Here is a 26,022-nt window from a genome sequence, read left to right as displayed (position 1 = left end):
GTATTGGGGCTTCTGGGTGGCTCAGTGGGTTAAGTATCTGACTCTGAATTTCAGCTCAGGTCATGATTTCATGGTTTGTGAGATCGAGCCCTGCATCAGGCTCCATGCTGACAGCACGCAGCCTGCTTGGGGTTCCCTTTCTCTCTCTTTATCTCTCTCTCTCTCCATAAATAAACTTTTTAAAAAATGCCCTCTAGAATTAATATAAGGATAGCAAATTCATTTATAACATAAGGACTTAATATGACACAACTTTTTAGGTGTATCTATTCACTGTAATAAATACGGGAATTTCTGCTTTTGGAGAATAAACAATCATCCTTAAGCTACAGTTTAGAAGGTAATCTCATTTTTTCCCAAACTATTGAAATACCTCAAATCTTGCACAAGTAGTTCTTTTCACTGACCATTTCTTTTGGTACATATTAGTTGTTAACCTTACAAATGATTAGAAAGATGTGTATTTTGGTAACTTTTCAAGAGGAGCTAGCCTTTCATATTCTCAAATCTTAACAAGTAGGGAATTTTTTTGCTCTCATTTAAAATGTTCTGTGAAAAAGATGTCATCATGGCACTCTTAAAAAGGAAACTTGCTCATTCTACTTTGTTCTGGTAGATCAGACTGCTGAAAGACAACTTGAGAAATGAACCCTTTGAGAATCATTGATTCCAACATTTTTGCCTTTTTTTAAAACTTTTGATTTTGCTTTAATAAAAAGTATTGTCCAAACAGTAACTTTGAAGGTGTCACAAATGACATTGCAATTATAGAAATGCAAAGACATTACTTCCTGGGTCAGGTCAAATCTCAGCATCCTGTCCAAGAACACGAGTACAGCATGTGGTAGAAATTTAGGTACTGCTCTTCCAGTGGGAGAGGGATAATATTGGCCACCAGACAAAGAGGCTGACTTTTAACTTGTTTGACAAAATTCCTGAGGGAGTTCTGGTCACCCGTTTCCTGACCATGGCTGTATATTCGTCATGATGACTTGAAGCTGTTGTTGCCTTTTTTAGTTTTTAGAAAACTTTCATGTTAGAGAGCACGAGCAGGGAAGGGAGGCAGAGAGAATGAGAGACAATCTTAAGCAGGCTCTGTGCTGAGCACGGAGTCCGATGCGGGGCTCGATCCCATGCTGCTACGATCATGACCTGAGCTGAAATGAGGAATCGGACCCATAATGGACTGAGCCACCCAGTGCTCCACAGCTGTCATTTTTGGTAGTGAATGTTAATCTTCCAACTCACCCTGGAACTGATGATCTAAACTTGAGAATTTTTTAGTATCTGAACCATTATACCATGAATTTTTTTAGTCTTAGCTACAAAGGTAGAAAACACTTCTGTAAATTTATTTCCTATTAAAACTCTCCTGAAGTATTTCTTCTTAGTGCATTTTTCTGTGACTTTTTTTTTTTAAAGCTTTGCTTACCAAGTATGGAATTTGTATTTTGTGAATTAAAAAAAAAAAAAAAAAGGTAAACCCAATTATACTAAGCAGTCATGTGAAAGTTGGGATGGTTGATGGGTTCTTCACTTTTTCATTACTCTTCGTAAACTACTGACTTGTCAGTCTAAAACATTTAAACCTGAGTGGAATTCCACAACAATTAAAAATGTTTTTATATTATAATAACCTGCAAAAAATACTTGAGAAAAATGCTGAATAAAATGCATAAACTTTAAAAGTAAAACTCAGGTCTTATATATATAATACAGACATATTAACATTTATAAAGAATTACCCCCCTTTCACCTAACAATTTGGCAGACTGTATCAAAAGCCATAAAAACAAATCCTAATCTTTGGCTCAGTAATGCTTTTATTTCTAGGAAATTTTTCCAAAGGAAATAATCACAGGTAGTCAATGATTACAAAAATGTTTAGTGTTACTTATAAAGGAGAAAAACTAGAAACAACCTAAATATAGAATGTCTGTATCTTATTATATGTTTGTATTCTATTATTCATTTGCCTTAAAAATAACTTGAAATGCCTTGACTTTATTCCATTTTAATCAGGGTTTTGTTTTTAAATCATTTTTTTAAATGTACATTGGAAGAAGGAACTCAGGAAGTAAAACTCCTTAATTAAATCTAATGACTGTGTTTATATAGACAAATGACTTCTGTGATTTACGTTAAAAGCTTCTGTTTACAGTGCTCATATTTGTTTATACCAGAATCTCTTAAATACTGACCTTTATGGAAATAGACAGATGTAACATGTTTACTGATTTTTGACTTTCCACTCCACACACGTTAAGTCTAAAAAATGAATAAATATGCTTCTTGATTTAAATATGTAGCTTGAACATGTTTTATACCCCAGGATTAAAAAAAATTGTGCCTCAGCAAAGCTTTTATTAAGGTGCTAGTCAAAACAACTATCACTTCAGTGATTTCTTTATTGACTTAAGAACTATAGTGGGAGAATAATAAGTAATTTATATTTTCCATCAGTATAAAAACTCATACAGGCCTTATTTTAGGATTCAGAATCTTTTTTTTGAACGAGTGTGTGTGTGTATGCGCATGTGCGCACACATGCCCAGTGCTCGTATGTGCACACGTGCGTGCTATTGAGAGAAACATTGCAGCCTTTCTTCTCCCCCCGCCCCCCCCCCCCCCCCCAGTAACGGCTGATTTCAGGATGCATGGCCAGAAACAGAACACTGTTCACGAAGATACTGATCCTTTCACTTGTGCCATGGTTCCTGTTCTCCTGGTTGTATGTAGGTCACTGAAGTTTGATTACAGAGAGAGGATTACAAAATAGAAAATGAGATCTCTTAATTGACAAATTTACAGGTTACAGAATGCCATTGTCCCCCCTCATGTATAATTTATATCTTTAGGACAGAGCCATGACATCTGATTGACATTTAACCGGGATTAGAAACTCAATTCAGTTGAAAAGTATATCTTGTGTGACTTATTTGAAGTCCTCCCTTGAGCATTTGGGCCTTTTTTAAGCACTTCAGTTTGACCAAAAGCATGATCAAATTTTAGTTATTTGCAAGCATAATCAAATTTTAGTTATTTGCAAAAATCCTTGGATTTGAAAGCTTTAATGGGTGGTTTTTAATGATTTTTTTTTTTTTTTTTTAGTGTGCGACTGAGTAGTTGTCAGTGTGTTTATGGTATTGCACGGTCATCACCATAATCTTTAGAACATTTTCATGACTCTCAAAAGAAACACCACCCCAATCAGCAGTCTCTGCTCATTCCCTTCCCTCTTACCCTTTCTCAGCTCTGGAGAATCACTGATCTACTTTGTCTCTATAGATTGGCCTATTCTGGACGTTTCATGTAAAGACAACACATAATGAGTAATCTTCAGTGACTGGCTTTTTCCACTTAGTATAATATTTTTAAGCTGTAACGCTGTATGTATTCATGTTGTAGATGTATCTATACTCCATTTTCTTCTGTTGCTCCTTGTTTATTCTGTTGTATGGGTATATAGCTTTTTAAAATTTATTTACCAGTTAATGGACATAGGCTTCCACTTGGCTATTATGACTAATGCTTTTATTAATCATGTATATTTGCACAAATGTTTGTGTAGACATATGTTTTCATTTCTCTTTAGTAGATACTTAAGAGTAGAATTGCTGTGTTATACAGTTTACTGTTTTTAGGGACTTCTAAGAGTATACCACTTTATTAAGAGCCAACAGTGTTTTTTCACCTTTGAAATATGTTGAGATACGGAATGAAAGCAAGGAAAAGAGAAATGCCAATGCCCTAAATCCTCATTGATCTTTAGTTTATTTGCTGTGTTTGCCAGGTCTGTCTGGTAATCACTCTCCACACAAACACTAAGGGGACTTCTGAAACTGAAAAGGGCATTATTACTGATGATGTTGGGGCAGCAGGAATGAGTTGGAACCGTCCTCAGCAAATTAGGACCGATGGTTAACCAACAAGGAAAGGCTATTAGGTTTTGCTTCCTTCCCTCTTCTGAGAAATAAGAACCAATGAAAATAGGGAGGAGGCATCTGAGAAGTGAAGTCAGTCACAGGGGAAATTTTAGCACTGTCTCTGTCTTCTGCCCTAGTCTCTCAAATAAAAAAGCACTTTTGAAAAGATGTGAAACTTGAGCTACTTTACCCCTGTCTGCAGGTTGAGGTTCCAAATGTAAGAATAAAGTGGTTGAAACAAATGAAGTGGTGGCTTGTTAATTTTTCTAATACTTTCCTGAACTGATCACTTTATTTCTTCCAGGGAACAACACATCATTACAACCTGAAAGCATCTTAGAAGCTTTCGACTGTGCTAAAAAACCTAGGAGATAGACAATTTTTCCTTTCCTTTCATTGGAAAGGATTGAAAGAAGAAAGAAGATGGCAGAGGCTTAAAGTTGATATTCAGGATGAATGATGATAATTCAGATGAGAAGACAGAAGATGAACGGCTATCCTTACTTCTCAGTGGTAAAAATGGAAATACCTGTGCATACAACCAAAACTCCCCACATACACAAAACTCCTCAGCCGATAGTGTGAGTTGGAACTCTGCGAACCCGGATGACATGGTGGTTGATTATGAAACCAGCTCTGCCGTGGACATTGATGAAAACAATACTTTAACTCCTCAGTGTGTAGAAGTGCTTCATCACCAAAAGTCATCAAGTGAGTTGATTAGGAAGGAGGTGTTAGACACCCACAAAGCCTCCACACGTCAGTCTTGTGTGCACGTTGTGAATACAGAGGAGCCAAAGTACCCGTCTAACCGTTGTCATTCCCTGGAATCATTACGGGACCAGAGTGCTGAGACATCGCTGCCTTTTGTGTGGAAACCCAACGATGATGATTTGAACTGTCCACATTGTCTTACTGCCTTGGAGCCAAACCAGACATTTGACATGACAGTGGATGATGTTGACTGCACCTTTGTAACACGTCATGCCATTGGGAAGAGTCAGTCTTTGCATACCACTGGAAATCTGCAGCCAACCGGCATGAGGAGTGGAAACCCATCTTTATCCTGTTCTACATCTCCCTGTTCTGATAAGATACATGTAAGAGAATTGAATTATGATCAAGACAGCTTTGAAAACCCTCAAGCCACAGCAGCAGAGGCCCAAGATACAACGTACATAGCATTTCCTAATGTGATGCAAACTGGTATTGTTGTTCCAGATCTTGGCATTCAGTGTCAGTATTCCACAGGACAGATCACCAGTGACTACACAGATGGGTCACAGCAAGGATTAGTTGGAGAAAAAGAGATACAAGCTCCAACACCAGTTTCTGAGGGCATGGATGTTCCCAATGGGGCTGTATTACAAGAGTTCTTTTGTTTATCGAAAGATGAACCAAATAGTGAGACACATTCACAGGCCTCATATGGGCAAAAGGAAATGGGCCAAAATCTCAGAGAAACAGTGTCCAATTGTCTTATAGATGATGAATGCCCTTTACTGGTGCCAGCTTTTGATAAAAGTGAAGCCCAAGTACTGAACCCAGAACATGAAGTCACGGTGGCTGGAGATGCACACAATGCCTCTCATGAAAAGGATTTGGAAACCCAAAATCGTACTGTAGAATTGATACTGACTAGCCCACTGGGACAGAAGATGGCTTCGTCAGTTGAACTGAGTTGGGATGCAAATGATATGGTCATTAACACAAATAATACAGTTTGCATGTCAACACCAGTCCTAGAACCCCCAAATACAACCTTTTCTATTTCACCTATTGAAGTGGCAGAGAAATGTAGTAAAGTGGAGAAGAGTCATCAAGAACTTAGAAATGTACCGAGCTTGAAGGGGGCACCTGTGAACACGTGTAAACCTAATCTAGGAAAATTGACAACTAAAATGAATACTCCAATAGGCAGCAAAGTTAGAAAAACCGAAATTATAAGTTACCCAAGACCAAACTTCAAGAATGTCAAAGCAAAAGTTATGTCTAGACCAGTGTTGCAGCCCAAAGACCCTGCTGCATCAAAGGTCACACCCAGATCTCAGCTAACCGTTGCCTCATCACCCTTATCCGTGTCTTCCTCAAGACAGTTGACAGCTTTGAGCAAAACACCAAGGTCTGACTTGAATGCAGATACAAAAGCAGAAATCCTAATTAACAAGACACACAAGCAGCAATTTAATAAACTCATTACTAGCCAGGCTGTGCGTGTTACAACTCATTCTAAAAATGCTTCACACAAGGTTCCAAGAACAACATCTGCCATGAAATCGAATCAGGAAGATGTTGACAAAGCAAGTTCTAATTCAGCATATGAGACTGGGTCCGTGGCTACCTTCTTTCAGAAGATGAAAGGCATACTCCCTGTTAAAATGGAAAGCACAGAATGCTTGGAAATAACATACACTTCTGACATCGATGGGATTAGCCCTGAAAAGAAGGGTGAAAAAGAAAATGGGACACCTATGGAAAAACAAGAGCTAAAAAAGGAAATTATGAATGAGACCTTTGAATATGGTTCTCTGTTTTTGGTAAGTCAGATTTTTGCCTACTTCAGAGAAGGGTTGGAGGGAGCAGAGTATGTATTAGCAATTGGTCTTCACAAATAGTCAATAATATTGCCAAACTAGGTGTGCAAGTTTGCTTTCAGGTTAATATTTTATTCAGTAATTGTTTGTCATCTTAGTTATATACTTCAGAGTGTTACTTGGCTACAAGATGGGGAAAGTGCATATGGGGAAAAAATCGTCAAGTACAGTATTTTGTATTGAGTGGCAATGTTCCTTTTAATGAGGGGAAAGAGAAAGCTTCTTTTATATTTTGGTGTAATTAGTTATTGGAAGTTAAATATCTGATTATATTTCGTATCTCAGGGGGAAAAAAAAAGAGATTTGTTTATGAACTTTAAAATGTGTTGGGCCACATTTAAGAAATGGCTGGGGAGAGCCGGTAAACAGTCTCAACATAAAAATAACTCCTGGTCTCTTGTGGAGGAAGCTGCCCCGGGAAGGGGAGTCGTCTCCTGTGAACCCGGTGGGGGTGGGGGGGTGGGGGTCGGGATTCTGCCTCTGATCAGCTAATGTGATCTGAAAGGATTGGACTAGGCGATGTCTGAGGTCTCTTGCAGCCCTAACCTGATGATTCCTGGCACATTAAGATAAACCCCTTTTATTCATGTACAGTGAAAAAGCAGTCTGTTGTCTGTAGCACCTGTCACATATTTGATGTGTGTGTAGGGGGGCGGAGGAGACAGGATAGTCTCATTCAAACAGAAAATTCACAGGTGGATTAAAGATGATTTTTCTTTAAACATACCTGTATCTTTGTCAGTAACATGAAGAAACTAGTTTTCTGAGTTTTAAAAACATTTGTCGGGCCATTCTTGGGCTTTGTGTACTCGTCTTCAGTCCTGTTTTTCGCAGAAGGGACTTACATGTATTTTTGGCCCCATGTCGACCTTTCTTGGACTCCTGTCCGCCGGGTTAGGAATGGAGCGGGGTGCCAGGTAGGAAGGCAGATGTGAGGCATCTGTGTTCTGTGTGGAGGGCTCAGGTTGGAGAGGAACGAAGCTCGTAAGGTGTAGTGAAGTGTTCAAGGTCTGTTTCAGAAGTGTTTTCAGGGTGCATAGGGAATTGTTAGGTCCTTTTAGGAAGTAAGTTAGGAAAGACCAGATATTCTTGAGCTATATCAGTTTAGGGATGTTTTGGATTTTGTGACTTTTGGGGAAGAATGGTACACCTTAACGATGTCTAAGTTAATGCGATTGTCTATTTTAAAACTCCGATCTTTAAGTTCTTTTCAAGTCAAACGTAGGAAACTTGTTTTATGTCATTTGTATTTTGATATTTTGCCAAATCAAACTATAACCTCTGGTAATTCTAGTCAACGTTCTTAGTTTGGTGTTTATAGCTATACATAAAAAAACAATACATTTATTCCTCTTTGATTTATGGGAGGCTTTCATTATGTATCTACACCCAACTGAAAGTCTCTCTAAAAAACATTTGGCTTGACTATAAATTGGTTGTCTGATTGTGAAATTAAAAGCTTTTCTGTGTGCACTGAGTAAATCTTAGGCTTCGTTCTGCACATGGGAAGCAGAAAGCTGTTTTTCAGGTTCATGATGTGATATTGAAGTAAGGTGTTAGAAACATCAGGTTGACATGGATCCTGGCACATCTTGGGGAAGAAGCACTTTTTTTTCTGGAAAAAACCCAGCCAACCTCATTCTTTACCCATGTCTTAAATGCAGTTCCCTCCTAATAGCACTGTTTTGCCTTGTACATGTTTGCACGTATCATGGGGAAGGGACAGGCCACAGGCTCTGTTCTTACTGTAGAGAACCGAATGAGTGGCCACTTGCTTCATGTTGACTCAAACTGCCATGTTTCTTGGTCACTTAAACAGGATCCAAAGGTTGTAAATCTTCCCTAGGTCTATGAGGGGACAGTGCTGGAAGGGTGTTAGTTTTCAGTGTGCTCTGGGGGTCTTGGGCTAAATTAGGCCTTGAGTTTACCAAATTCTTAGGTTGCCTCCAATCTCACAGCTGTTGAGTCAGTATCTATCTGAAACTTCAGAAACATTCTTGTTTGGAAGAAGGAATTTGATTTTAATTTGATACTGGTTGCATGTAGCTACCCATTACAAAGGTTATGTATTGGTGATTGTTAGATAAAGGAGGTGGTGAATTACTTGAAAGGAATTGGTATTTTTTTGATAGCTCCTCTGAACCGCTTTGCTCAGGTTTTGTGTATTATTATTCTGTCATTAAATTTTCCCAGTAATATATACATCATCATTCACTCTTTCCAGTAACAATGGGATAGTTGTCAGCCACATTTAAAGGCTTCAGAGACATTATTTAAAACATACAGAGCTGGTAAGAACTAAAATCTAGATTCAGACTCAGGGCTCATGACTGGAATCCTGACCCTTTCTGCTTCATACACCACAGGGTTTCAAAATTTGGCAGAATATAGGCTAGCAAGGCAGAGTAAATTTGATGTAACCAGCTTACAAAAGTGAATCTTTAACAAAAGTGTGGTTTACTTTTTAAAAGGTTTTCTCTGGGGGATTATCTTAACCAGCTTCATGTAGAAGTAGATGTTTGTAGTTTGTGGACATTGACCTGCTCTTGGGGGCCGATTTTATGTAATGTTCTTAGGATATTACCCTATTGGTTTTTTTAGTCAACCCTGTGATACTTTAATTTTTTAATTTTAATTCCAGTATACTTAACACACAATGTTAGTTTCAGTTGTACAATATAGTGGTTCAACAATTCTGTACATTACTCAGTGCTCATTGTGATAAGTTTACTCTTCATTCCCTTCACCCATTCCCTTACTCACCTCCCCTCTGGTAACCACCAATTCTTTGTAGTTAAGAATCTGTTTTTTGGTTTATCTCTCTCTGTTTTCCCTTTGCTCATTTGTTTTGTTTCTTCTTCTTCCTCCTTTTTTTTTTTTTTTTTTTAGTGTTTATTTTTGAGAGAGAGAGAGAGAGAGAGAGTGCAAGTGGAGGAGGGACGGAGAGACAGGGGAGAGAGAATCCCACAGTAGGCTCTGTGTTAGCAGGCTCCAGAGCCCCACAGAGCCTGCCATGGGGCTCCATCTCAGGAACCCTGAGATAATGACCTGAGCCAAAATCAAGAGTTGAACGCTTAACCAACCGAGCCACCCAGGCACCTTGGCACCTCTGTTTTGTTTCTTAAATTCCACATACGAGTAAAATCATATAGTATTTGTCTTTCTCTTATTGACTTATTTCACTTAGCATTATACTCTCTAGTCTATTCATGTTGTTGCAAATGGCAAGATCTCATTTTGTTTATGGTTGAATACTATTCCATTGTGTATACACACACGTATACACACACACATTTTCTTTATCCATTCATTGATTGATGGACATTTGGGATACTTCCTTAATTTGGTTATTGTATTATTGTAGATAGTGCTGCAATAAACATAAAGGTGTGTGTGTCTCTTTGAATTAGTGTTCTTGTACTTTTTGGGTAAATACCCAGTAGTGCGATTACTGGATTGCAGGGTAGCTCCATTTTCAACTTCTTTGAGGAATCTCCATTGTGTTTTCCACAGTGGCTGCACCAGTTTGGGTTCCCACCAGCAGTGCACAAGGGTTCCTTTTTCTTCGCATTCACACCAACACTTGTTACTTCTTGTGTTGTTGATTTTAGCCATTCTGACAGATGTTAGATAATATCTTAATGTGGTTTTGATTTGCATTACCCTGATGATAAGTGATATTTTCATGTATCTGCTGGCCATCTGGATGTCTTTTTTGTGTCTGTTCATGTGTTCTGCCCATTTTTGAATTGGATTATTTGTTTTTTTGGTGTTGAGTTGTATAAGTTCTTCATATATTTTGCATACTAACCCTTTATTAGGTATGTTATTTGCAAATGTCTTCTTTCATTCCTTATGTTGCCTTTTAGTTTTGTGATTGTTTCCTTTGCTGTGCAGAAGCTTTTTGTTTTGATGTAGACCCAGTGGTTTATTTTTGTTTTTATTTTCCTTGCCTTAAGAGACATATCTAGAAAAATGTTGCTAACTGCTGATGTCCGAGATATTTCTGCCTGTGCTCTCTTCTGGGATTTTTATGGTTTCAGGTATCACATCTAGGTCTTTAATTCATTCTGAATATATTTTTGTGTATGGCGAAAGAAAGTGGTCTAGTTTTGTGCTTGCATAGGCTGTCCAGTTTTCCCAACGCCATTTATTGAAGAGATTGTCTTTTCTCATTGTATATTCATTCCTTCTTTGTTGAAGTTTATTGACCATATAATTGTGGGTTTATTTTGGAGCTGTCTTATTGTGTTCTGTTCTCTGGGTGTCTGTTTTGGTGCCAGTAACATACTGTTTTGGTGACTAATAGCTTTGTAATATAACTTGAAGTCTGGAATTATAATACCTCGAGTTTTGTTTTTTTGTTTCACAGTCGCTTTTGGTATTTGGAGTCTTTTGTGGTTCCATACAAATACTACAATTCTTTTGTTCTAGTTCTGTAAAAAAATGCTCTTAGTATTTTGATAGAGATTTCATTAAATGTGTAGATTGCTTTCGGCAGTATAGACATTTTAATATTTTTTCTTATCTATGAGCATGGAATGTCTTTCCCTTTCTTTGTGTCTTCTTCAATTTCTTTCATCAGTGTTTTCAGATAGAGGTCTTTCCCCTCTTGGGTTAGGTTTAATGCTAGATAGATTATTATCTTTGGTGCAATTGTAGATGGGGTTCTTTCCTTAATTTCTATTTCTTCTGCTTTATTATTAGTGTATAGAAATGAAACAGACTTCATAGGGTGCCTGGATGGCTCAGTCGATTAAGCAGCTGACTCTGATTTCGGCTCAGGTCATGATTTCATGGTTTGTGTGATCTATCTCCCTCTCTCTCTTCCTTGCTTGCGCTCTCTCAGAATAAATAAACTTAAAAAAAAATGTAACCGATTTCTGTACATTTTTTTTTTTTTGTATCTTGCAACTTTACTGAATTCATTTATCAGTTCTAGTAGTTTTTGATGGGGTCTTTAGAGTTTTCTGTATATAGTGTCATATCATCTGCATATAGTGAAAGTTTTACTTCTTCCTTACCAGTTTGGATACCTTTTATTTCTTGTCTGATTGTTTTCACTAGGACTTCCAGTACTATGTTGAATAAAACTGATGAGGGTGGACATCCTTGTCTTGTTCCTCACCTTAGGCAAAAAGCTCTGTTTTTCCCCATTGAGTATGATGTTAGCTGTGGGTTTTTTATATATGCCCTTTATTATGTTGACATTGTTGCCTCCAAACCTACTTTGCAGAGGGTTTTTTTTTTTTTTAATTGTAAATGGCTATTGTACTTTGTCAGATGCTTTTTCTGCCTCTATTGAAATGATTTGGTTTTTATCCTATTTCTTATTTTTTTCCCTCTCTCTTCTTGATGTGATGTATCGTGTTGATTTGTGAATATCGAATCCCCCTTGAATCCCACCAATAAACCCCACTTGATCTTGGTGATTAATTTTTAATGTATTATTGGATTTGGCTTGTCAGTATTTTGTTGAGGATTTTTGCATCTATATTCATCAGAGATATTGGCCTGTTGTTCTCTTTTTTTGGAGTGTCTTTATCTGGTTTTGGTGTTGGGGTAATGCTGGCCTCACAGACTGAATTTAGAAGTTTTCCTTCCTCTATTTTTGGAATGGTTTGAGAAGAATAGGTATTAACTCTTCCTTAAATGTTTCATAGAATTCACTTTTGAAGCTATCTGGTCCTGGACTTTGTTTGTTGGGAGTTTTTTGATTACTGATTCAATTTCATTGCGTGTCATTGGTCTTTTCAAATTTTCTATTTGCTCCTGCCTCAGTTTTGGTAGGTTTTATGTTTCTAGAAATTTATCCATCTCATCTAGGTTGTCCAAATTATTGGCAGGTAGTTTTTTATAATATTCTCTTATAGTTGTTTGTATTTCTGTGGTGTTGGTTGTTATTTCTTCTCTTTCCTTGGTAATTTTGTTTATTTGACTCTTCTTTTTTGATGAGTCTGGCTAGAGGTTTATCAGTTTTGTTGATCTTTTTAAAGAAACAGCTCCTGGTTTCATTGATGTATGTTTGTTGTTTCTGTTGTTTTTGTTGTTCTTTTTGTATCTTTCATTTATGCTCTAATCTTTATTTCTTTACTTTCGCTGTTTTGGGTTTTGTTTGTCATTCTTTTTCTAGCTCTTATAGATACAAGGTTAGGTTGTTAGCTTGCAATTTTTCTTCTTCATTAGGTCTGTATTGCTGTAAACTTCCCTCTTAGAACAGCTCTTGTTGCATCTCAAAGATTTGGGGCCATTGTATGTTTTCATTTTCATTTGTTTCCATTTAATTTTTTAATTTCTTCTTTGATTTCTTGGTTGACCCATTCATTGTTTAATAGCGTGTGTTTTAACCTCCATGCATTTGTGCTCTTTGCAGATTTTTTCTTGGGATTTTGAGTGTCAGAGCGTTGTGGTCAGACAAGATGCATGATATGACTTTGATCTTTTTGAATTTGTTGAGACTTGTTTTGTGGGCTAATGTGATCTATTTTGGAGTGCATTAGAAAGTTTGTGTATTTTGCTGTTTCAGGATAGAATGTTCTGAATATATCTGTTAAATCCTTCTGTTCCACCATGTCATTCAAAACCATTGTTTCCTTGTTGATTTTCTGTTTGGATGATCTGTCATGTAAGTGGTGTGTTAAAGTCCTCCACCATTACTTGTTTTAGTATCAATTAGTTCCTTTGTTACTGTTTTATGAATTTGGGTGTTCATGTTGGGTGCATAAATATTTATAATTGTTACATCTTCTTGTTGGATTGTCCCCTTTATTATCACTTCTTTGTTATTGTGTTTTAAAATCTATTTTTTCCGGGGTGCCTGGGTGGCTCAGTCGGTTAAGCGTCCGACTTCAGCTCAGGTCACGATCTCACGGTCTGTGAGTTCGAGCCGCGCTTCGGGCTCTGGGCTGATGGCCCAGAGCCTGGAGCCTGCTTCCGATTCTGTGTCTCCCTCTCTCTCTGTCCCTCCTCCCCTGTTCATGCTCTGTCTCTCACTGTCTCAAAAATAAAAATAAACGTTAAAAATAAAATAAAATAAAATCTATTTTTTCCAATGAAATACACCACTCTCCTTCTTGGTCTCTTGTTGGTCTTTGTTTTAAGTTTGTTTTGTCCAATGAAAAATGCTACTCTGGCTTTCATTTGACAGCCATTTGCATAGTAAAGGTTTCTCTGTCCCCTCAATTTCAATCTGCATGTATCTTTAGGTATGAAATGAGTCTTTTGTAGACGGCACATGGATGGATATTGTTTTTGTAATCTATTCTGTACCCCATGGCTTTGGGTTGGAGAGTTTAGTCCAGTTACATTCCAATTACATTCAAAGTAATTATTGATAGGTGTGTATTTATTGCTATTTTGTTACTTGTTTTGTGGTTTTTGTAGTTTTCTCTGATCTTTCTCTTGCTCTCTTTCACAATTTGATGGTTTTGTTGGATTTAAAAAAATTTTTTTAATGTTTATTTGTTTTTGAGAGACAGAGCATGAGTTGGGGAGGGGCAGAGAGAGAGGGAGACACAGAACCTGAAGCAGATTCCTGGCTCTGAGCTGTCAGCCAAGAGCCCAATGTGGGGCTCGAACTCAGAAGCCATGAGATCATGACCTGAGCTAAAGTTGGATGTTTAACTGACTGAGCTGCCCATGTGCCCTGATTTGACAGTTTTCTTGAGTGAGATACTTAGATTCATTTCTCTTTTTTTCTTTGCATATCTGATCATTGTTGTTGTTGTTGTTTTTTGGTTAACATTAAGTTTTTTGTGTAACATCTGCATATGGTAGCCTATATGAAGTTGATGGTCGCTTAACTTTGAACCCATTCTTTACTCTTCGCACCAACCCCCCAGCACATATTAGTTATATGGTGTCATATTTTACATTGTTTCATTTTGTGAATTCCTTGTTTGTTTTTTACAGAAATACTCACTTTTACTTATTTTATGTTTTATCCTTTTCACAGTCTCACTTATGATCTTTCTTTTCCATGCAAATAGTCCCGTTTAGTATTTCTCATAAAGGCTGGTTTAGTGGTCATGAACTTGTTTCGTTTTTGTCTGAGAAATTCTTTATCTCTCCTTCTATTCTGAATGATAGCTTTGCTGGATAGAGCATTCTTGACTGCATATTTTGCCCTTTTAGCACTTTGAATGTATCATGCTACTCTCTTCTGGCCTGCCAAGTTTTTGCTGAAATATCCACCGATACCCTCATGGGATTTCTCTGCTCTGGTATGTAGTTGTATTTTATCTCGTTGCTTTCAACATTCTTTATCACTACTCTTTTCCATTTTAATTCCTATGTGTCTTGATATGGACTTCCTTGGGTTGATTTTTTATTTATTTTTTATTTTATTTTTATTTATTTTTTTTTGTGGGGATCTCTGTGCCTCCTAGATCTGGGTATCTGTTTCCTTCCCCAGAATAAGGAAGTTTGCATCTATTATTTCTTCAAATAAATTTTCTGCCCCCTTTTCTCTCTCTTCTTCTGGAATCCTTATATTGTGAATATTATTACACTTGTTGGAGTCACTGAGTACCCTAAGTCTATTGTCAGTTTGCATAATTCTTTTTTCTCTCACTTGTTCAGCTTGATTACTTTCCATCACTCTGTCTTCCAGGTTGTTGATTCATTCCTCTGCTTCTTCTAGCCTGCTAGTTATTCCACAAGTTTGTTTTTAATTGCAATTATTGTATTCTTCATCTTTGATAGGTTCTTTTTTTCTCTGTGTTAAGGCTCTCCCTGATGCCTTCCATTGTTTTCTCAGGTACAGGGAGTATCTTCATGATCATTACTTTAAATTTTCTTTTTTTTTTTTTCCAATATATGAAATTTATTGTCAAATTGGTTTCCATACAACACCCAGTGCTCATCCCAAAAGGTGCCCTCCTCAATACCCATCCCCCACCCTCCCCTCCCTCCCACCCCCCATCAACCCTCAGTTTGTTCTCAGTTTTTAATAGTCTCTTATGCTTTGGCTCTCTCCCACTCTAACCTCTTTTTTTTTTTTTCCTTCCCCTCCCCCATGGGTTTCTGTTAAGTTTCTCAGGATCCACATAAGAGTGAAACCATATGGTATCTGTCTTTCTCTGTATGGCTTATTTCACTTAGCATCACACGCTCCAGTTCCATCCACGTTGCTACAAAAGGCCATATTTCATTCTTTCTCATTGCCACGTAGTATTCCATTGTGTATACAACCCACAATTTCTTTATCCATTCATCAGTTGATGAACATTTAGGCTCTACTTTAAATTTTCTATCAGGCATATTATCTCTGTTTCACTTAGGTCTCTCTTCTTCTGTCCTATTCTTTCATGTGGGACATATTCCTCTGTCTCCTCATTTCACCTAACTCTGTGTTTGTTTCTCTGTGTTAAGAAAGTCGGCTATGTCTATTGCTCTTGAAAGTAGTGGGCAGGGCCCACACTTTTAACAAGGTGGTGTAGATCCTCTTTACAGGAGACTCACCACTGCCTCCAAGACCAGGCCAGCCTGAGTTTCTACTGCACACGCATTAGGGACAGGGTGCCACAAGCTGTTCCCACAGGTCCACTTCCACCGGGGTTGTGTAGCCACTATGGAGACCAGCGGCTGGCTGAGGCAGTTCTGGGAAGCATGACGATGGGATCTTGGTGTCACAAGCTGTGGATGCCAGTCCTTCTCCTCAGGGGACACTTAGTCACTTTGGAGACTGAGGCAGGCCTGGGTTGCTCCATGAAGCGCCTCTGGGTGGGGGTGTAGTTTTAACAAGGCGCATACATCCTCCTAGGGAAGTCAGAGATGCAATGGTGGCAGGGTTTCCCTGGGTCTTCTGGGGTGGGAAATCCACAGCATCAGGACTGAGGCAAGCCCAGCAGGAGGGGGCAGAGCATGGTGTAAGCAAGTAAGGTAGTGAGTGCTGGCTGTTTCCTGCAGTTGGCCATGTGATTATTTTGGGGGTGGGGGAGGGAAAAGCTACCTGCCAGCTCCTTTGTTCCTTGAAAAGTCCCTCAGGGAACTCTGAGATTAGTAACTAACTTTCCCTCCTGTGTACCCCAGGCATTTTTGAAATTGCTGCTTCTAAGCCCTATGTCCTTGGGCTTTTTGTTGTGTTATCTCTTTAAGGTTAAGGACTCAGCTTCCTATTGCCCTCTAGGCTCTCCCTCAGCACAGAGCCTGCTGATTTTTAAAGTTCTAGGCTTTAAGTCCTGCTAGTTTTAAGAAGTGGGAAATTCTGCCCTTTTGATTTCCAAAGCCAAATGCATATGGGATTAGTTTTCCCCATGCAGGCTTCCTCGTGTGATAGTCTATTTCTTGCCCCTCTCCTTGCCTATAGCTCCCTCCCTCCCAAATCCAGACCATTGGTGTTTAGCTCTCTGCTGGTCCTACACTCTATAATGTGACCTCTTCTCCACATTTGGTTGTGAAGTTTGTTGTGCTAGTCTTGGGGTCATTTTCTGGGTTATTTGCACTGAAAATATGAGTGTTATCTAGTAGTAGTCTTTTTTTTAAATTTAATTCATTTTTTAAATTTACATCCAAGTTAGTTAGTATATAGTGCAACAATGATTTCAGGAGTAGGTGAATGCCCCTTACCCATTTAGCCCATCCCCCCTGCCACAACCCCTCTAGTAACCCTCTGTTCTCCATATTTAAGAGTCTCTTATGTTTTGTTCCCCTCCCTGTTTTTATATTATTTTTGCTTCCCTTCCTAGTGTTCATCTGTTCTGTGTCTTAAAGTCCTCATATGAGTGAAGTTGTAGGATATTTGTCTTTCTCTGACTAATTTCACTTGGCATAATACCCTCTAGTTCTGTCTATGTAGTTGTGAATGGCAAGATTTCATCCTTTTTGATTGCTGAGTAATACTCCGGTGTGTGTGTGTGTGTGTGTGTGTGTGTGTATGTGTGTGTGTATGTGTGTGTGTGTGTGTGTGTGTATATACACACACACATACACACATACCACATCTTCTTTTTCCATTCATCCATCGATGGACATTTGGGCTCTTTCCATACTTTGGCTATTGTTGATAGTGCTGCTATAAACATTGGGGTGCATGTGTCCCTTTGAAACAGAATACCTGTATCCCTTGGATAAATACCTAGTAGTGCAGTTGCTGGGTTGTAGGGTAGTTCTATTTTTACTTTTTTGAGGAACCTCCATACTGTTTTCCAGAGTGGCTGCACCAGTTTGCATTCCCACGAGCAGTGCAAAAGAGATCCCCTTTCTCCACATTCTCGCCAATATCTGTTGTTGCCTGAGTTGTTAATGTTAGCCGTTCTGACAGGTGTGAGGTGGTATCTCCTTGTGGTTTTGATTTGTATTTCCCGGATGATGAGTGATGTTGAACATTTTTTCATGTGTCGGTTGGCCATCTGGATGTCTTCTTTGCAGAAGTGTCTATTCATGTCTTTTGCCCATTTCTTCACTGGATTATTTGGTTTTTTTGGGTGTTGAGTTTGATAAGTTCCTTATAGCTCTTGGATACTAAACCTTTATCGGATTTGTCATTTGCAAATATCTTCTCCTATTCCGTTGGTTGCCCTTTAGTTTCACTGATTGTTTCCTTTGCTGTGCAGAAGTTTATTTTGATGAGGCCCAATAGTTCATTTTTGCTTTTGTTTCCCTTGCCTCCGGAGCTGTGTTGAGTTAGAAGTTGCTGCAGCTAAGATCAAAAGAGGTTTTTGCCTGCTTTCTCCTCAAGGATTTTGATGGCTTCCTGTCTTACCATCATGGATCTTTCATCCATTTTGAGTTTATTTTTGTGTATGGTGTAAGAAAGTGGTCCAGGTTCATTTTTCTGCATGCTACTGTCCAGTTTTCCCAGCACCACTTGCTGAGGAGACTTTATTCCATTGGATATTCTTTCCTGCTTCGTCAAAGATTAGTTGGCCATACATTTGTGGGTCCATTTCTGTGTTCTCTATTCTGTTCCGTTGATCTGAGTGTCTGTTCTTGTGCCAGTACCATACTGTCTTGATGATTACGGCTTTGTAATACAGCTTGAAGTCCATCTAGTAATATTCTTGGGACAACATGAGTTTAGGTTCCTGCTCCGCATCTTCCCTGGAAGTCTTGCCCAATTAAACTTTGGATTCACCCAGTGTATGATTTCAACTGTAGGTAGCATGGGGCTTTACATATCTGTATTGGAAATTAATCTACTTATGACTTACTTACGCAAGGAAAGAAAGGTACGAGTGGGGAAAACACAGCATAGATGTTAGAAGTATGGATCTTAGAATTAGATACACTTTCAGATTAGCTCCATCATTCATTGGCAGAATGACATTGGGCCAATTACCTAGTCTCTACGAGGCTCAGTTTTTGTAATGTAAAGGGAGAATACAAAATATAACTTACGGTGTTGGAATTTTTCCTTGAATGAAGCTCAGAGTGTCACCTCCTCTATGTAGAATGGGAATATTTATTGGTTGCCTACTGTATACTATGTATGATGGTGATTGTTGGGATATAGGAAAGAAAGCTACACCTTTGGCCAAACCTAGTGTCTGGTATGGTAGGTGATATTAGAAGATAAAGGGGACTAAAAGGGGTTGTTAAATACTCGTTGGGAGTATGTATCAGCTGCTGTGCTGCTTGGGGCGGTGGGATGGGGTGGTGGCCTTGAAGAGGGCTGTCAAGGAAGGCTTCTAAGGGAGCTAGTTTAGTCACTTTGAATCAGAAAAGTATTCTGGGTGGAGGAAATAACACATACAAAGAGGAAGAAACACGAAAAGATATTCTCATATTAGGGGATTCCAGGTAGTGACTGTGATGGGAGGTGGGGTTGCAGAAATGTGAACAGTAAGGAATAAGCTGATGAAGCCACCAGGGGTTGCCAGATCCAGAAGGGCTCACTGTGCCTTGCTGTTAAGAGTTGACTTTATCTGGAAGACAGAGGTGAGCTACCTAACCCAGTTTGGCCTTTGAGGAGATTACCTTAGCAGTGGAGTGGAACACAAATTGGAAGCTGGTGAGACCAGAAATCCTAAGGATGTACTTTCAGTAATCCTGGGAAGAAATGATGCAGGCCTTTGCTAAGATGGATGGGAAAGGGAAAGAAGGCTATTGAGAGTTGAAGAAGTAAACAAGGAAGCACCTAGAAATAGCTTTCATTGTTTATGTTGGGCTCCTGGGTATGTTGTGATGACTATGGAAAGAAGTAAGTTTTGAGATGGTTGGGTGAAACTAGTTTAATGTTAGAAACTGCTTCGTATTCTTCTGTAAAATGTAAACATTTGTTACCTTTTATGATAAAGGTAACAACTTCTAGGGTTATGAAGATTAAAGGGGTTGAAACATGGATTTTGAGCTTAAAGTATTATTCTGTAGGGGCTATATGTTGATCCATAAAAATGACAATGATATGATTACTGTTGGCATTGCTAGGAGGAGGTGCCTGAAGTGTGCTAAGTGGGTAGGTAAAGAAAGAAGCTAAATACAGGAGAAAGGCAGGAGAGTGCTGGCTAGGACATATGGACTTCACATACAACAGGGTGTAGGTGCTGGTTGAAACAGCGGACAAAGTCACTTAAGGAGAGTATATGGCAAGGAAAGAACAGGGTCAAGTCTGGGACCCTCGGGACAACTAGCATTGAAAGGTGTACAGAAGAACAGGATCCGGAGGAGGAATAACCAGACAGGTAGAAGGAAAACCAGGAGAGTGTTCTGTTAGAGAAACTGAAGAAAGGTGGCGTCCTCAGCATCAGATGCTATAGAAAGGCCTCAGGGAACAGACTGAGAGCTGCAGCTTGACTTCAGCTTGTGGCCCTGGGCATCTTGGGAATAGTTCCGCTGTTGGGCATAAAAGATCACAATGGATTTAAGAGCAAACTATGAAGAGGTTTAATTCCTTCATTCTAAAAATGAAAATTAAATAGCCCTGTGGCATATCTGCTTAGAAAGAAATTGTCGTTTTGACATAGTGCCACGGGAAATGGTATGAGGAAGGTATAATCTGGACTAAAGTCTTAACTATTTTTTCACAGGGTTCTGCTTCAAAAACTGCAGTCACCTCAGGTAGGAATATTTCCAAGCCTGACTCCTCCAATTTGAGGAAAACACCTGGTTCAAAAGCCAAAGTGGGGCCTTCTGTTTCCTGTTTGAGGCGGAATAGTGACAGTAGAAATCTCAATTCTGACCGGGCCTTATCTCCTCAGAGGATCAGGCGTGTGTCCAGTTCTGGTAAGAATAAAATAACTCAGTTGTGCCTTACAGCAGTTTACAGATAATTTAAATGTAAAATTAGGCATGTCAGAAAGCAGAAAGACAGGTTTTGGTTATAACACCAACACATTCTGTCACCAAAACATTGAGCCTTTAGTGGACCAGGGAAGGTAGAAAAAGAACTCATAGACAAAGCTCTTCTCTTTGAGCAGTGTAAGGGCTAGTTGGAGAAAGATAGAGGTGTGTAAGCCATCTTCTAAGTTATTCAGAGGAATCGTAAATAAATACACAATTGGGTGCTTGTTATATAATTTCAGAATTAGAAAAATTTTTTAATAAATGATCAAGTGTTTAATAGTACTTACGTGTTACACACTAAACTGATGGTTGGCCCTCACCATATGAAAAGAGATGAGTTTTTTCTTGAATTTTACTGAAAGATGTATTAAAATTTTTCAGGGATAGGAGAGTGACTAAAAAGTTAAAACTTTTCTGAGATGAACTTTTATGTTGGTTTATATTTTAGAAGTAGTAGGGTTTTAAAAAAAATTTTTTTTTAATTTTTTCAATGTTTTTTATTTATTTTTGGGACAGAGAGAGACAAAGCATGAATGGGGGAGGGGCAGAGAGAGAGGGAGACACAGAATCGGAAACAGGCTCCAGGCTCCGAGCCATCAGCCCAGAGCCCGACGCGGGGCTCGAACTCACGGACCGCGAGATCGTGACCTGGCTGAAGTCGGACGCTTAACCGACTGCGCCACCCAGGCGCCCCAAAAATTTTTTTTTATTTATCTTTGAGAGAGACAGAGCACCAGTAGAAGAGGGGCAGAGAGAGGGAGACACAGAAGCTGAGGCAGGCTTCAGGCTCTGAGGTGTCAGCACAGAGCCCGACGCAGGGCTCGAACTCATGAACAGTGAGATCATGACCTGAGCTGAAGTCAGATGCTCAACCGACTGAGCTACCCAGGCGCCCCAGAAGTAGTAGATTTAAAGTCATGATAGGTTTATGAAATTTGAGTGCTGTAAGAGTAGCTGTTAAGTGTCTTACTAAAAATTTGGCTGGTGGTAGAGATTTCTCTGGGTTACAGTTCGGAACAGGAAATGGAAAAGTCAGCCTATTTCGTAGAGACTAAGACAGAAGCACTGCTAGCCATTCCAGTTGACTGAGAACACTGCAGGGAACACCCTTTATTTTAACAGGTCCAACCTGGAGCAAATTAAAGGCATGTCCAAAGGATTTAGAAGTAAGTTCCTGTATAAAAATAGTGTCTACTGTTGAATGGTCTGGGGAGGGGGGTGGGTGGAAAAAGTACCCCTAGAGTGATGTGTCAACACGTGTGAGAACATTTTGCAGAAACTAACAAAACCAAACGCAACACGGGATCTCTTTCCTTCTTGACACCTTGGTAGTTTTAGGTTTTATTTTCCAATCCTATCGTAAAGCCTCTTGTGTGAGAAGTGTATAATGAGCCTAAGTGTCTTAAGGATGATTTATTTAGATTCAGGCCTAGCCTCAAGGTCTTGAGGTTCTGAGGACCAAACTCAGGAAGAAGTATGGATGGAGAAAGAGAGATCTGAAGCACGTTTTCATTCCCAGCCCTAGAGGAGCTGAGCGGGAAGAAAAAATTCACTTGAAGTCTTCTTCACTGGGGAGAGAAACAGAAGAGGAGCAATGATCCTGATTGGGGATGTTGCCACACTTGGGGAGGTGAGGCATAAGTGAGATCAAAGCTTTAGTTCTTACCGGTGATGCCAGATAAGGGTCATGGGAGTTGGCAGATGCTGGGGAGCTCCCTTGTCGTCTGGATGTTAGGAGAACTTGTGGCTCGGTGGCACTAGAGAGCCATGGGCACTGGCAGCATGGCCTGTAGTTACGGGCCCTGTGTTCTCATACTGCTCTGGCACCAGTGAGCTGCCCAAGAGAGTCGTGTACCCACCCTGGACTTCAGCTTTGCATTGCGAAATGTGAGGGTTTCAGAATGTAAGGCCCTGTCATCTTTGACAGTCCTTGCCTTTCCAGGGGCAGTTTGGAGCTCCCCTAGCTCTCTGAGCAGCGGAGGCTCCTAGTATGATTCTCTGGACCACATGATGCTCAAAACCCAGAAAACCAGAAGTGCACATATTTGTAAGAGAGTAAGCCAAGGCCTAGGATAAACAGTAGTCCCCAGCTATTTGTGGTTTCACCTTCAGTGATTTCAGTTAGCAGTAGTCAACCACAGTGCACAAGTAGGTATTGTTAGAATGCCAGTAGGAGCCTGACCCCAAATCATAATGCCTGCGTCATTCGTCCCACTACGTCCCATCCGGTAGGCATTTTATCTTCTCACATGATCACAGGAAGAAGAGTGAAGATATTTGGAGAGAGAGCACATTCACATAACTTTTATCATAGTATATTTTTATAATTGTTTTATTATTAATCTCTTTCTGCACCTCATTTGTAATTTAAACTTTATCATAGGTATGTACATAGAGGAAGAAACCAGTATACGTTGGGTTTGGGTCTGTCCATAGTTATAGGCATCCATTGGAGGTCTTGAAACACCCCTGTGTGTGGTAGGATGAGGTTCGAGGGAACTACTGTATTCTGAAAAATGGGATACTTTTATGTAAGTGATAAGTTTCAAAAAAGAGTTCAGCACTTTTTAAGTCCCTTTACTGTATACTATATAATTTCATGCCGTACGAGAAAAGTAGGTCTGTGTACTTGTAATGAAAAGACAAGTTTATTGAGGTTTTATTAACCCATATAAAGACACTTGATAACTAAAAAGTCACATACTCGAAGTTTTCAACCTGAGTTACAAACTAAGTTTTCATTTACCTGGTGGTTTTCTGTATAGAAATGGGGGCAAAAATCATGTAATTAGAAACCTCATGCATTTGCATTTGATTTTATATTTCAACTGGTGGAAGACTAATGTGATTATGCTGTACTTAAAAAAAAAACAAAACAAAACAGCAACTAGCTTGTTTGGATGCTTACAATACATCGAGAGGTGTTTGTTGTGGGGGACAGGAAACTTAATCCCTACAGAGTTAAAGTAGATCAGAAAATCAAGGAGCAAAAACAATGTGCCTTTAGATCATTGAGAGAGCATTGCCATTTATTGTACAATGCAGTGTTTGTGTAGTAGAAAATTGAAACCAAATGGACATCCTCTGTACTGTGTATACAAAGTTACTCTACTGAAAGGTAAGCAGCAGGAATGTTCCAGCAGACTGGGGCTTTCAATAAATCCTTTCAGAGGACTAAGTAGAAAACCAGACCTGGAATTGAAGTAGCCATTTTCTTGAAGCTTTAAACTGAGGAGGAGAAAGAATTGTAATTAAAGCCAATGAAGCTCTTCCATTTTACTTGTCAGAATCTAGAAATTGTAATGTATGACATGGAAACTATAGCTAACACTGCTGTATGATATATATGAAAGTTAAGAGTAAATCTGAACAATTTTCATCACAAGGAAAATATATATATTTTTTGCTTTTTATTGTGTCTATATGAGCTGATGGCTGCTAATTAAATTTTCTGAGGTCATTACTGCACAGTGTATATAAGTCAAGCCATTAGACTCTACACCTTAGACTTACAAGTGATGTATGCCAATTAGATCTCAATAAAAGTAGAAGAATAATTTTAAAAATCTGGAGATTGGTATGAGACCAGATTGTGAGTGATAACAAACCAGATTCAAATTTTCTTTGTGTAGATTATGTGTATGTTTTAACCACTCCAATTAAATGAGATTGTGAGGAAAACTATCATAATAATAATTATAATGCTGATGATAGCACCTCACACTTACAAAATGCTTACCAAGTTCCGGGCTCTGTCTTAATCATTTCGTTTATAAGTGCATTTAATCCTCAGAGTAGTTTTGTGAGGCTTCGCCTCATTGTACGAATTGAAGGAAATCGCACACAGAAGTCAAATAATTTGTCAACATCATGCAGCTAGAAAGTGGCAGAGGTAAGATTCAAACCAGGCAGTAGGACTCTGGAGCCCATGCTCTTAACCTTCACGTTATCAGTCTAGAGAACTATTCTTGGGTGGAACGACGAGTTTTGGGGGAAAAACACAAAAACAAAAACAAAAAACCTCTCAAGCTCAGCTGAATGGTGTAAAAACTTGGCAATTCTCTCTTCAGGCCCTTGGCTTAGAGTCCTCTGTCATTTTACCCTAATTTAAATGATGTTATGTGGTTATTAGAAATTAATGCTGCTGAATAAATAACTACATAGTTAAATATTTCATGCTTGATCCAGGCACCTTCGGAGACCCATCTGCCACCCTCTTCTGAAGGCAGTCCAGTGTTGACCGGGTTTTAGGTTATAAATGTGTGTGTCCTTTGATACAAACATGTAATAATCCTTGCAGGGACTAGCTTGAGCCGGGTAGGATTATGGAAGTAGGCCACTCCCTGCCTTGTGGATCTGGTAACCTACCTGGGGACAGCAAATGCGTGCTGATGACGCCACAAGCAGCACGAAAGGGTGTATAAAGGGTGTGGAAAAGGCCTCTAAGTGCTTTTAGGACTTTGTGAAAAAGAAGAATGTCCAGGGGCTTGGTCTGATTACACCAGAGCCTGAAGAAGGGCCTCATGAAAGAAACAGTCTTTAGTTTTTCTTCTGGACAAAGAGAAATAACATTTTAAAAGGGTAAACCTTTGTTTTAATTCAGTTTATTGTGGGTTAATAAGATAAATTCCTCTCAGACCAGGAGTACATCCCAAACTTGTCACGACTTGCCTGGCATTACAGGCTTCTGTGCTTTCTTGCTAAGGTGTTTTTTTTCTTAGTTGTCTTTTGTAAACTAATTTTGTCTGTTGAGGGTCAAAGGGAATTTAAGATCTTTTCAATGTACTTTTATATCATTTCAGTCTTCTCTAGGTGAGAGTTTGAGAGAACTAGCTTGCAAAATTATGAGAAAGATACTTGGATAAATTATTACAAACCAGAAAGTATCACGTAATAACTTATTGTAAAAGCTAACTTTAACCTATTGCCTACAGATGTTTCTATATGTACATATAATTAAAATACTTTTTAAAGAAAGTGTCTCAGGGTTTTTTGTTTGTTTTTTCATAAAAATGATAGTCGTAGTGATGTTTTTGAGCACCAGAGACCTGTCATGCTGTCTTCTAAGCTTTCTAAATGGCTACGTTGATTTATTCTTACAACTCATGAGATACAGATAATGTCTAATTTCATTTATTCTTACAACTCATGAGGTATAGATAGTATAGCTATCCCAATTCTGTAGATAAGGAATTGGAAGTTTTGAAACCTTAAGTAACTTGCACAAAGTTAGAGTTAATAAGTGGCGGACACAGGGGACAGACCCTGCGGTGTTGTGC

The 26,022-nt window shown here is 38.9% G+C and overlaps 1 protein-coding gene across 6 annotated transcripts in view; it reads left to right on the top strand.

The window, feature by feature from the left end:
* MTUS1 (microtubule associated scaffold protein 1) overlaps nt 1-26,022 on the top strand; it is a 169,851-nt gene that overhangs the window by 46,474 nt on the left and 97,355 nt on the right. For all 6 annotated transcript variants that reach the window (XM_049631717.1, XM_049631716.1, XM_049631718.1 and 3 more), the window contains exons 2-3: nt 4,231-6,463; nt 20,488-20,683. In XM_049631717.1, coding sequence (XP_049487674.1) covers nt 4,379-6,463; nt 20,488-20,683 — 2,281 coding nt within the window. In that variant the 5' untranslated portion in view covers nt 4,231-4,378. The remainder of the gene's footprint in view (nt 1-4,230; nt 6,464-20,487; nt 20,684-26,022) is intronic.

Source organism: Panthera uncia, chromosome B1 (genome assembly GCF_023721935.1).
Source record: "Panthera uncia isolate 11264 chromosome B1, Puncia_PCG_1.0, whole genome shotgun sequence".
Taxonomy (NCBI): Eukaryota; Metazoa; Chordata; class Mammalia; order Carnivora; family Felidae; genus Panthera; species Panthera uncia.
This window is presented reverse-complemented; position numbering and strand designations above follow the sequence as displayed.